This window comes from Macaca mulatta, chromosome 13 (assembly GCF_049350105.2).
Source record: "Macaca mulatta isolate MMU2019108-1 chromosome 13, T2T-MMU8v2.0, whole genome shotgun sequence".
In the NCBI taxonomy this organism is placed as follows: domain Eukaryota; kingdom Metazoa; phylum Chordata; class Mammalia; order Primates; family Cercopithecidae; genus Macaca; species Macaca mulatta.
This window is the reverse complement of record NC_133418.1, coordinates 113,006,292-113,019,527: the sequence shown is the minus strand read 5'-3', so window position 1 is coordinate 113,019,527 and position 13,236 is coordinate 113,006,292. Positions and strand designations below refer to the sequence as shown.

At 46.6% G+C, this 13,236-nt stretch overlaps 1 protein-coding gene and 1 long non-coding RNA gene across 22 annotated transcripts in view; both read left to right on the top strand.

Moving 5' to 3' along the window:
* Positions 1-4,648, top strand: part of LPIN1 (lipin 1) — a 143,265-nt gene extending 138,617 nt beyond the window's left edge. For all 19 annotated transcript variants that reach the window (XM_015111738.3, XM_028831962.2, XM_015111731.3 and 16 more), the window contains one exon: positions 1,875-4,648. In XM_015111738.3, coding sequence (XP_014967224.3) covers positions 1,875-2,034 — 160 coding nt within the window. In that variant the 3' untranslated portion in view covers positions 2,035-4,648. The remainder of the gene's footprint in view (positions 1-1,874) is intronic.
* A 1,905-nt stretch (positions 4,649-6,553) lies between these two features.
* Positions 6,554-11,492, top strand: LOC144333617 (uncharacterized). Of its 3 annotated transcripts, XR_013402518.1 has the most exons (4): positions 6,554-7,298; positions 8,162-8,240; positions 8,924-9,291; positions 10,915-11,492. It is a non-coding gene; the product is annotated as an uncharacterized LOC144333617 (long non-coding RNA). The 3 variants fall into 3 exon arrangements; XR_013402516.1 differs by having other exon boundaries at positions 8,162-9,291; XR_013402517.1 differs by having other exon boundaries at positions 6,554-8,240.
* The last annotated feature ends 1,744 nt before the right edge of the window (positions 11,493-13,236 follow it).

Sequence of the window (13,236 nt, the reverse complement as noted above, 5' to 3'; positions counted from 1 at the left end):
AGGATCAAAAAGAACTTTCAACCAATGAGACACTGTCCAGGAATGGGAACGTGGCAGGTCTTGCCATGAGGTGCATGGAAAAGGGACTCCAGCGTCTGAGAGGGTTTGGCTAGGTGGCCTCTGAGGTCATTGCATGGACGGAGGCTCTGGGGTTAAAATGCACACCTCGCCCGTGGCTTGGCCTGGGGTGGAGCTCTGCAGACTTTACTCATTGCCGGGGGATGTTGTCGTTTTACACCTGGACTGAGGTGGGGCTGTTCCTGTGAGAGAGTAAATCTCCTCCCCCAGGGAGCTTACATTTCTCTGGCACTGAACTTGGTATAGCTATTTCTGAGCCAAGTAGGTGCTTGTCGTTCAGAACTGGGACGGTCATCTGAAATGTCTTCAGATGGATGGGGCCACACAGGGGGAGGAGCTCAATTCTTTCTCCCTTTCGTTTGTGAGCATCTGTGCATAAGCTCTGCCTGCTCCGGAGGAGCCCTGTGCGTGGAGGTCGGTCTGGGGGAGGCGCGCAGATGACACTCGGCCTGGCCGCTCAGAGAGTGTGAGAGTGGGTTTGGTTCCAGTGCCCGCCGCAGCCTTGCAGTCAAGCCTGCAGGGAGGGGCCCTCCTGCCGCAGCCACAAACCTCAGACAAATAAGCCTTAAAGCCGGGAGGTATTTTAAAAATCTGTCTGTTTGTTTGAATCCCCAGGAAAGACATAACTCTTGGTTTTATATTAGGAGACATCATTTTTCCATTTTATGCAAGCACACTGTTTCTCAAAAGTCCTTTGGAGGTCCTTTATTAAATAGACACACTCAGCCTCATTTAATACATTATTTTATACTTCAGAACATGCAATTTAGGTTCTTAGCAATTTGGAACTAGACAGGGATCAGTGACTGTCAAGGAGGAATCTGGGGATGGCTGGCAGAGGACTGGGTGTGCCAGAATCTCAATTGGGAGGTGCCTGGAGGTCTGAACATGCATATTCAATATAGCAACTTTCTTTTCATAGTATAAGCCACAGAAACTAACATGCAACATATTTTTGGGCATGCAAATAAAAAGAGAGCAAGAGAACGTTGTAGGAAGCATTGGGAAGCCCTGCTCTAATTCACCTCCACACACTATAAAGATGCAGGGCGCCGAGAGGGCAAGAGAATTGTCCAAGGTTACGGCAAGCAGGAGAGCCCAGGTCTCTTGACCGTCATGCCAACTGGGGCTTTTTTCTCTAAGATGTGTTCATAATTTGTCGCTTAGATACATGTGAGCACCCAGTAGACATTATTTTAATGTTGCATATGTTATTTTATTTAATTAACCTTAAAACTGTGGCCTAGTTTTTCTTTTCCTTCCTTTACAGTGGAGGAAATTGGCTTAGATAGATTATGCCATTTGCCCAAGATCACACAGCTAGTAAATGGCAGAGCTGAACATCAAATTAATGTCTCTTTAACCCCAGGCAGGACCCAGCTCCTTTTCACTGCGCAATGAAGCAATCTGTCTGGTGCTCCAAAGATGTGCCTTGTGTGTGATTCTTCCCGCAATGTCCCACATGTGACCCCTGCAGCAGGTGCTATCCCTTGGCCATGCTGACTTCCTCCTGCCGTCTTTTGCTTGGCTGTCTCCCCTTCACCTGTCCTTCAAGTGAAGTCGGGTCCCACCCACCTCTTCCCCAGAGCCTTCTCTGATGCCTCCTTTGTATACTCTTCGTTTTTATCTCTGATTTTCAATGAATCGATAACAAATTATTCTAGAATGACCTCAGTCATGTCAATAAGTAGGCTGTCTGCTCCTTGAGGTTGTAGATCTCTCTTGACTTCTACATACAGCCCTGGGTGCAGAGCTGGTGTCACTCAGTGGCAGTGACAATGTCCCTTTCCTTCCAGGTATGTGAGACTCTGTGAAGTAGTTGACCACGTTTTCCCGTTGCTGAAAAGAAGCCATTCTTCAGACTTTCCCTGTTCGGATACCTTCAGTAACTTCACCTTTTGGAGAGAGCCACTGCCACCTTTTGAAAACCAGGACATTCATTCTGCCTCCGCGTAAAATGTCCCAAGCAGCCTCTTGCCAGCAGTGCAGAGCCTGGTTGTCACCCATTAAAGGATAAACCTCCCGGGAGTGCACAGCTCCACCTGGGAGCCTGGCGCGTCGTCATTGGCCTGACAGCGGAGAGAAGTGAGAAGCATTTCTCCTCTGCCCCACCCTGGGGCTGACATTTCTAAGCAAGTGGGAAGGGAGCACTTTCTAGGCGAGGCGTTGGGCGCATTTGTACCGTGAAAAGCATTCCTCAGTTGTGGCTTAATGCCAGTTACGATGCTGCCTTTCTGTCCTGCCCCAGCAAGTAGCTATTGGTTCACGTGCAGTTTGGGGCTGTGAAACCTAGGCAGAGGGTGGCTGTCTGAGGGCTGTCCCTGCCTAGGACAGGGTCAGTCGAGGAATGCCAGATAGGCACGGTTTTTGGCAAAGTAGGGGGTGCGTTTCCATTATAGCAATGTTAGTGCCACCACCTTCTGAATACAGTGGGGAGGGCTGTGAAGGCTCATGTGACCTGGATCTGAGGTCTCTGATAGAAATCCGGACGTCACTGGGTCCAGGCCTGGCCTCAGACTTGGCCTCGTGGATGGGCCCCTTACAGTATTTGCTGACTAGTCTCATTTTTAGGTGATAAGTTTTTCTTTAATTCCTTTCGTTAAAGATAGTCTATTTAATTGGCATATTTCCCCCCAGTTTTTGTGGCTCAAGGCTGGAATATTTATGCCTTAATGTATCTATGGCAGATATTTTATTTAGAATGCGCTTCATCTAGCTCATGGTAACTTTGCAACACCTTAGATTAAAATGATAGTAAATATTACTAAGGCAGTATTTTGAATGAGTTCGACACTGCCAGCTTCCTTCCATCCAGCAAGGTGGTGCTGACTATGTGGACTTGAGCGCACTTATGCCAAATGATAATGATAACTGACTTCTATTGAGAGCTCTCCAAAGAAACTGGTTGGTTTTAAGAAAATAGTTTCAAGAAGTTAAACTGTATTCTTTTAGATATTATTTATTGTTTTACTCTGATTAGGTTACTGTGGTAGGCATTTTAGTCATATTCTTTCTATACCACTGTCATTAATATATTAAAAAGATGTATGTGTTAGACTATCCAAAGGGCCTTATTCTCTCTTTCTCAAAGACTGATCTTCTTTTGGGATTTATGAGTCATTTATTTTCCTTAGCTTTTTCCACTCAAGTTAAGGGCAAGTGAAAAAGTAATAATTTGAGTGGCATTCTTTAAGCTGACAGAATGTGATTCTTTTACTTGTTTATTACACTGGCTTGTGGACAGAACGGTTTGAAAAGTGAAAGAATTATTTTGGTAAAAGATTTTGCTTTACTTTTCGAAGCATTATTTTTTTAAAGAGTGTTTTACTCCAACGATTGAAACATTTTCCTATTTAAATTTCCTTGTTAGAATCACAGGAGGCAAAAAATGGAACAGTTGAATGAAATTTTACTCTTTCTGTGAAAGAAAATCCAGAGTTTTTGCCTCCGTTATAGTTGGTGGGCCCTGTTAGCATTGGATGCCTTTGCCAAATGGTTCGTGTGGACACACAAAGGCAAACATAGATCTGCCATCTATTGCAGATTTCTGTAGAAACACGGATGTGCATGTGCAGATTCCTTTTGGAGATATTAAAAATAATTAAAAATAGTCCTGCCTGAGGTTGCAGTGAGCCGAGAGCGCGCTACTGCACTCCAGCCTGGGTGACAGTGTGAGAATCCGTGTCCAAAAAAAAAAATTGGCCTGCCTTAACTAACTTCTCTGCGCCTGTTCACTAGTAACCTAAAGAGGCTATATTCATTCTTTATGCAATGAGGGTATTTGAGTGAATTTTAACTGCTCTGAACTAAGTATAAGCTCATGGGCCTGCGAAGGTGCACACAGTTTCTCCTTTGCACCTGGGAGGAACTTTGGCTGTGAGAATGGGGGGACGTATCCCCCATGCAGTTCGCAGTCGGGCAACCCTCTGCCCCAGCACACTCTGCAGGCGGAGTTTTGAGAGCATGCAATTTTGGACCCCGAATTTTGATGTACCTTAAACTTCCACATCACTGCACCCTGAAACAGAGCATGCCTTCCAGAAAGTCACACTCTCAGATCTGTGTCAAGTTCAGTGTGAGCCCTGGCAAGGCTGTCATATTAACACCCGCCTTCTGGCTTCTGAAAGTGAGATTTCTATATGGGCTGCACTCACGCATATGCAAGTTCGTTTATCTTTGTGTCCATGACTATAACCCAGTGATGCTGAGGTCATGTGCTGGGATGCTGTATTTGGACCACACATTTCAAAGTTGCCCTATGGAAATGAATCCCACTTAGTGACACGTCATCAGATGTTTGTCACATGTGATGAAGAAAAATATGTATACCTGGCATAGAGAAAAATATATACCTGGTACATTGGAGAAAAATAATTACACTTTCAAAGAGAATTCCCTTTGCAGTTTTATGTTTGGATCACCACTGTAAGCACATTTTATTTACATTTGATCTGTATTTGTATATGCTGGTGCAACGATAAAAATCACTGTGATACTTCATTGTGTTATACTGGATGCAAAGCTAGAAAATATTGCAATAAATGAGACCGATGAAAGACTTCTCTGAAAATCAGGTGTGTGAATTTTAAATAATTTTTGGGAAGTTACTCAGTTGTTGATTTTTCTGGGGTGTGTTATCAAGCATATTCTAAAAAAAATCTTCAGGCTATGAATTGTTCACTATTCGGAATACATGTTTTTCCTGATGTTTTAGATTTAAATGGGTAAAAGACCAACCTTCTCTATGCACTTGGGAGGGATGGGAGAGATGAAAAGAGACGAGAAGGCTGTACCCGGCATCCCTCCCTGCCCTGGTGGGATGATTCAGGAGGAGGGAGGTTTCAGTCAAGTGAATTTCATGAAGTGCCTCCCAGGGCCTGACCTAGAACCGTGTTTAGCCCACGGGGGTTCCCCAGCCTCACATCTGCTGTCCTCATTTTTTCGACTCTTCTCTGTGGTGAACCCCAGATTCATTTTTCATTTTGAATGAATCAAAATCCTTGACTAGTGCAATCATATAAGCTGAAAACTGTCATAATTCCTATTGATTTTACATGTGGACGTGGCTGGAGACTTCCTGTTGATTTACCTGCATCAGCCTAAGCGTTTTTGGAATAAATGGAAAAGTATTGGCCCCCTAAATGCAACATAGCTGGTCAAGATGCTAGGCTGAATTCCTAACGAAGCCCAAATCCAAACAGTTCATCTCTAGGTGCCTGTAGAAGTAATGCTTTTGCGTCTTAAGAAACAACACCTCATTTTGTTGAACACCGTCACGGATTTGTTCCAACTCAGACTTCAGTGTGTGGGCTCTTTTAAAATAAAAATTCGCCTAGACGATTGTCTTCGGCCTGTCGATGCCCGCGTGCTGGCGGAGCTCTGCAGGCAGCTCTCACGTGTGCGGGGGAAATGAGCTCGGGGGCTTGGATGTCCCCAGTGTCTCAGCTGTGATTGCCTGAGTGTTAAAAAGGCTTTACAGCTTGGTTCTCGAACACTGGCACATCAGCACTCTTGCATCAGAAGCTGAGGAAGGCTGACGATGGGGCCATTGACCATCAGCATCGGACCCCAGAGGGCCCTTTCCAGGAAAAGGGAATGCACGTGGCCCTACTACAGCCCTAGAACAGGGGAGCTGTCCTGGAGGAAAGTTAAGTCGGCCCCATCTTAAAAAATTAAAAAACTGGCTCCTATAAGGCCGGGCACAGTGGCTCGCGCCTGTAATCCCAGCACTTTGGGAGGCCAAGGCAGGCGGATCCTCTGAGGCCCAGGAGTTCGAGACCAGCCTGGCCAACATGGTGAAACCCCATCTCTACTTAAAAAAAATACAAAAATTAGCTGGGCGTGGTGGCACGCGCCTGTGATCCCAGCTACTCAGGAGGCTGAGGCAGGAGAATCACTTGAACTTGGGAGGCGGAGGTTGCAGCGAGCTGAGATCTCGCCACTGCATTCCAGCCTGGGCAACAAGAGTGAGGCGCCGTCTCAAAAACAAAACAAAAAAACTGGCTCCTACAATAGAAACTTGGTGCGGCCTAATCCACTGCTCCAGGAGAGATTTGTCCCGTCTCCACTCACATTTGTCTGCCTCTGCTCTTTATTACTTAAAGACTATTTTTTTATTATTATTATTTTTGGGAGACAGGGTCTTGCTCTGTCGCCCAGACTGGAGTGCAGTGGTGCGATCATAGCTCACTGTAACGTCGAATTCCTGGGCTCAGGCAATCCCCTGACTCTGCCTTCAAGTAGCTAGGACCACAGACACATGCCACCACACCTGGCTCATTTTTGACCACTCCCCTTCGTATTTTATATTTTGTCTTCAGACCAGTGCTGTGCCCCATCTCTGCCTTAAACTAAGAGAAAGTGGTGAAAATGCCCGTAGGTTTTCTGCCTTTCTGCTTCCAAGCCCTTTTTCAAACTCCTGCTGCATCAAAGGTGATGACCAGTGTCACTTCCATTGCAAGCCAGGCAGGGAGCTTGGGACCTGAGGGAAACCAGAGCATGAGCAGACAGAACCTGACCCTGGAAGTCAATGGGCCCAAATGGCCACCGGGGGGCACAATCGCTTTTGGTTTGGCAGCACAGCCCTTTTTTTTTTTTTTTTTTTTTAAAGTCTCCACTTTGACAAAGGCCCCTTCCTGGGTAGTGCTGGCCTTGGAGGCCAGCCAGGCTGTGGATCCGACTTGTGGGCAGACGGGGGAGTTCCTCAAGGGGACTGTTTTGGTATCAACGTGACTGCAGTTGGCACAGCCCAAGGTCAACAACACTTATGGGCTGGAAAGGGCGCTGTCTGGTTGTGTTTGTTCAGGTCTAAAAACCATTTAGATCTGCAGTTCTCAAAGTGTGGTCTGCAGTTCCAGCACTAGGGAACTTGTTAGAAATGCAAATACTTGGGCCCTTACCCTAGACCTGCTGAATCGCACTGTGGGCGTGGGGCCGGGTTATCTTTTAAGAAGTCCTTCCGGGGATTCTGCCTCACGTACAAGTTGGAGAAGCAGGGTTTAGACGATGCAGTGGAGGCCCTGCATCCTGCTCCCAGGTAGCCTCTTCCGTATTGCTCAGCTCACATGTGACTTTAATTTGGCCTGGCCAGAGCAACGCTCACTGCCCAGAACTCACACAGATCTGCCGCAGGAGGGAAGCCCCTGGAAAGATTGTCTTCCCCTGGCCACTCCTGAGAAGGAGCTTGGAAGCTCAGTACAAGAGCTCGCTTGAGTCACAAGGTGTCGTTGTGATCCTTCGCTACCCTGCTTCCAGCCTGAGACACCTTCCCAGGGATGTGGGCCGGCCCAGGCTGGGAGGGGATTCCAGGCCTTGCAGCCTGGAGCGTGTGTGGGGGGGGGCAGTTTGGGGGGGTGTGCATGTGAAGGAGCAGGCCTGGGCTGTGCCTGGAGCGTGTGTGTGTGTGTGTGTCTGTGTGTGTGTGTGTCTGTGTGTGTGTGTGTGTGTGTGTGTGGTGGGGTTTGCGGGGGTGTGCATGTGAAGGAGCAGGCCTGGGCTGTGCCCAGATTGCTAATGGCTCCCTTCCTCCCCCAAATTGTTGGAGCCTGGAGGTGCCTGTCCTGATGCCAGTGATCTTTTCATTGGTGCAGGAAGTCCATTCAGCCCTGCATTGCTTTTAATGAGTTTTGCAAGCAAGTGGCCTCTTCCTGTGACTCATTCTGCCTTTTGTGCACCGGAGATTGTGGTTTTAAGTTTCACTTTGGAAAGTAACTACCACTTCTGCTGCTTTCTCCCTGTTGGAATCTGAACAAGTTACATTCATTTTGCAACAAAGAAATGTAAATGTAGGAGCCGCCAGTCATATTTCTGCTCTGATTGTAAAAACATCCTTTTCCGAGATGGTTGACAGAGCCAAGCTAAGAAGAAATGGTTTATGTTTTCAAGTAACACATTCATTTGGGAACTCCATATTTCCCGCTCCTCCCACCCATCAAGTTTGCTTTTGTTCTTTGTCTTATTGATTCATATTTCAGGGAGATCCTAAAAAATAAACAGTGCTTGTTGGTTGAGTGAGGCGGTTAACCTCTATTTTATTGAAAGAGACTTCGTTCTGGACAAACGCTTGTGTTCTTCCTTCATGCAGTAAACAGAGGATGACCATAACGATGACTTCTTGCACAGTGAAGTTTTTCCTTCGGACCTTCCACACAAATCCGCTTATGGTATCCGAATAGATGAATTTCTTAGGATTAGTGAATATATGTTAAGTGGACAAATATTATACAACATTTTTCCTCAAATTTAAATAATGTAGGCATATTTAAAATGTTAGTGTTGAACTAAATTTTTTATATAACTTTATTTAAATATGTACAAACATTAAACAGTAGCTCTTATAGCATTATAAAACCAAAATGCGTTTAAGTACAGATAAAACTATAGTGCTAATTGGCTGGACACAGTGGTTCACGCCTGTAATCCCAGCACTTTGGGAGGCTGAGGTGGGTAGATCACTTGAGATCGGGAGTTTGAAACCAGCCTGGCCAACATGGTGAAACCTTGTCTCTACCAAAAATACAAAAATTAGCCAGGCATGGTGCCATGTGCCTGTAATCACAGCTACTTGGGAGGCTGAGGCGAGAATTGCTTGAACCCTGGAGGCAGAGGTTGTAGTGAGCCAAGACTGCGCCATTGCACTCTAGCCCGGGCAACAAAATGAGACTGTGTATCAAAAACAAAAACCAAAACAAAAATTATAGCGCTAACAGAGTTCAAATTCATATTAATGGTACGTGGTGGAAAGTGCTGATGTATTGAAGCTAGTGAAATGATGTTGGATTTGGGCTTATAATAGATGTATCTGTGCTTTTTGTTTTATCTGTCAACTTGATTCTTCTGACTTGAGCGTAATGGACCACCATTAAAATCATCATTATAACACTGACTTCTACAAAATGCAGTAATGAAGAAGTTCTTATTCCATATTGACATCCACATTGACTGCCAATGAACTGTTGCAAATTTTTACAACAACAATGGGATCTCTTTGATCCACTGTCTCACAGGACAAATGTGGCACTGACTCGGATTTGGGGACTTTAAAGTTCAGCCAGACTTCATTGTCCTGATTTTCTCTTTTTGAAGTGCTGTAAAGCCTTGGTTTGGAGGTTACATGATCATTTCGCTTATTCAAATCCTTGGCACACTTAGGGATGTAAATGAAGCAGTTCTGCATTCCGATCCATCCTTGGGCAAAGCTCAGCGGTCTCTTGGGTGAGTAGAGCTGCTTCTTCCATTGGAAGGAGAGAGGAGCAGGTGAAGAGACCTGCAGGAAGCCACTTGCAGACCTGCACGCGCCCTGCCGCCCTCTAACATCACATGGAGGGACTGGGGGTCTAAAGGAATGGGTGGGTAATCCTATTTTTAGAGAGCCAAAGCGATTTTACAACTTCTCATAATGGTTTTGCTTGCTTTGGGAGCAAGCTTGTGGATGGGCAGGTGATAACCTTTGCATAGACTTTTGGGGGCCCTGGGATGGGAGGAAGCTTTCCTTGGGGATCAGGGACACTGGTCTGGGTACCTCTCATTCCCACAGGCACCTCCTGTTGCAGGAACGGGGTCAGGGTGTGAGGTAGCTAAGCAGTCTCAAAAGCCTAAGGTCTGACCAGATTCATAAAGTGCCTGGAGAAAAGATGGGGGAAGGGATCTTGGCATGACACCACCAGATGAGTGGGATGGGGCAGGGGTGGACTTATGTACCCACCTCTCCACCCCTGAGACACCAGGCTGATCAGAAAGCGCCACCCCCTGGGGATTCCGGAGATGCCCTTGACGTCCATGGGAGGAGGAAGACTTTGACCTTGATTTGACCTTGGCTCAGAGGAGGCCTGGCTTTTTCTTTCCACAGCAGCAGCAGCACCTGGCAGTCAGCATCTTTTCACCACAGTGTGAAATCACTGGCTGATGTGTAAAGGTGAATTTCAGACCCGGGGAGAGTCTAGGGTGTCCATGTACAACGTATGAAAATGTGAGCTTTAAAAGGGCAAACATTAAAATTGAGGATGTCCTGTGAGTGCCTGGTAGTATCTCACTATGCTTGTGGATAACACATGGTTTTTTGGGGCACTCATAGCTGGTTGATGTGCTTGTTCTTACGTTCATTAAAGCTAGGGACTTCTCTCAACTGGCACAACAGTAGACGGCCTTTACAGTAACGCACCTTCGAACATCTCATCTGGCTGACAGCTTGCACATTCTTTTTTTTTTTCTTTGAGATGGAGTCTTGCTCTGTCACCCAGGCTGTAGTACAATGGCACGATCTTGGCTCACTGCAATCTCCGCCTCCCAGGTTCAAGTGATTCTCCTGTCTCAGCCTCCCGAATAGCTGGGAGTACACACGCATGCCAGCGTGCCCAGCTAATTTTTGTATTTTTAGTAGAGATGGGGTTTCACCATATTGGCCAGGCTGGTCTCGAACTCCTGACCTCATGATTCGCCCGTCTCAGCCTCCCAAAGTGCTGGGATTACTGGGGTGAGCCTCTGTGCCCGACCCAGCTTGCACATTCTTGAGCTCACTGGTCACCCTCCTCTCCCCAGTGGAAGCCCCATGTACCTCTCAGGGTCCAGTGTCAGCCTCACCTTCCCTGTGTTCTCTTTCAAGCAGACCCATACAAAGCTCTCTCTGCTTTGGAAACTGCCAGGTAAGACACAACTGCTTTATTATCATTGCTATTTCCAAATCACTGTTTACAGTCATTAACTTCATTTTGCTGAGGGGGAAATTGAAATTCAGAGACTTTTGTCTAAGGTCCTCTAACTAGTAAAAGGCAGAACTAGGATTCAGGTCTCCAAATCCAGAATGATGAGAGTCATCAGGCTCTGTCTCACTGTTTCCAGCAGTTGAGCCCTGCATCCACCAAGAGTGACAGTCCTGTGGGTGGCCACTGGACAACGGAGGTGAAGTGGGGAGGCATCAGAGTGACAGCCACGTTGTGTGCCTTCTGCACGAGCCAGACCACAAGACAATACTCAAAGAGAGGCAACAATATCCATCCTGGCTGAGCTGATGACGGTGAGAGGCCACAGAGCCATGGAAATGACTTGGAGCAGCCTCCATGTATTCCTCAGTGTTGAATCATTGTGTGCACCCACAGAGCATTTGCTTTGTAAAAAAAGCTAACATTGTGAAAAATGGGGTAGGCACTTCCTGTTTTGACCAGGAACAAATGCAAACCAGACCCTGCTCCTCTCACCAGGCAGAGCTTGCTCTTTCAATTCAGAGATATCTGCAAGGACCCAATTATGCTGTGGTGTGGAATGAGCATATATGTAAACTGAGGTTTCTGCCAAAGACACCATCTCTTGGCTGAATGGCAAGATTGGCCAGGACACCAGGAAACTGAGACTGATTGGACACACAAGAGTGGGAGCTTGTGAGACAGTGGGACACAGGACTAAGTAAATTATGTCTCTCTTCTGCCTTCTGTTCTTTGTCACTAATGTAACAATAGAATAATAATACAAAGGAGTGACATGTTCAGTTGCTGAATTCCTGATGTATTGTATCCTGGTGGAAATGCCCATTGGGGTGGGGCTTCCTGTATATGTGGGGGGCAGGGACAGGGAGTTTGGAGACCCTGAACTTCAGGAGATGTGGGAGAGATGGCTGCTTGTCCACTGAAGAGTTCTGCTTTCCTTGCATATTGTAGAGTAGTGGCTGAAAAGCAGCTGCCTAGCAGGGGCTGTATTTTCCAGCCCCCACCCCCATGTTAGGTGGGGTCATGTCACTCGATCTTGCCAATGGGAACATGAGCAGCAGTGACCTGAATCACGTCTGGGCCAAGGTATTTAAAAAGCAGGCGTACCTTTGTCACATTCTCTGTCTCTGTCCATCAACTGGAAGCAAAGGTCTCTGAGGAAGGAACCTGGGTCCCTGAGTCACTCTGTGGAAGGCAGCCTGCCAAGTACTAAAAGGGGCTTTGTGTGAGTGAGAAGTAAACTTCCAGCATGGTGAAGACTCCAGAATGTCAGCTTTTCAGATACTTTTGGCATGCTAAGACAGTTCTGGGTACTTAAGATTAGTGACTAAAGCAGTGAACAAAACAATGAAATCCCTATCCTCAAGGTGCTTGTATTCTACATGAGGGACATACAAACCAGTAACATGTCGAGTGGTAATAAGGTCTGCAAATAAAAAAGGAGCAGGGGAGCGAGGAAAGTGGAGCAATGGAAAGGCACATTTCCCAGAGAACGAAGTGAGGGGTCCACCCCTCTACTGCAGTGACAGAGCTGGGGGCAGGGGGTGAGGAGATGAGGGACCGGCATGGCTAGAGCTTAGGTGGTGGAGGTAGCAGGAGCCCGATTGTGAAGTGCCTTGCAGACCACTGTAAGGGGAAAACTAAGAGGAGCTGAATTTGGGGAGAAAATCAAATTTTCTTTGGATGTGTAGGTTTGAAAGAATGATTAGACATCCAAGAAGAGACGTCAAGTGGACAATGGATATGCCACTCTGATTTTCACGGGAGAACTCAGGACTGTCAGTAATCATTTGGGCATGATTAGTACACAGATGGTGATGAAAGCCACAGGGCAGGATGAGCCCAGGGAGAGTAGGAAGGGAGTAGAGAAAATCCAAGGTCCAAGGACTGTCCAGGCGTCCCTCCCGAGAGGAGGCCTTCCCTACCCTGATAATACCCATCATTTTTACCCCCAGGTAGACCAGACCCTCTCTGTGTGGCACCCTCACAGGACACGACATTCTATCACTGCACCTGCCCCACTTCTGTGCATAGTTTCTTCAATGTCTGTCTCCAACCAGGCATAAGCTCCTAGATCTCCTAATGCTTGGCATTGCATCATCTGCATAGTAGGCACTGCAATGACTTTTTCTTTTTTCCAGTGCTTTATTGTTGAGTATAATACTGAAGTACAAAACACCACTCAGACAGACATAATGGCGACTGTTGCCATCAATGCCCACTCCAGGTACTCTTCAAATTGGCCACCAGATGGAATAAGAGGGATCGTCCTTGGAGAATCTGACTAGTGAGAAAACATAGAGTGGAGAAGAGAGCAGGCAAGAACTGTGTCTATTGCCCCTGCTGGTCAATTTCTCTTTCCCCTTTTCCACCTCTTTCCCCCTTGCCTCAATTTTTGTCCTTCCTTTCTTTCTTTCTCCCTTTATTTTGCTGGCTTTCTATAGTTTTCAGTCTACTGGGT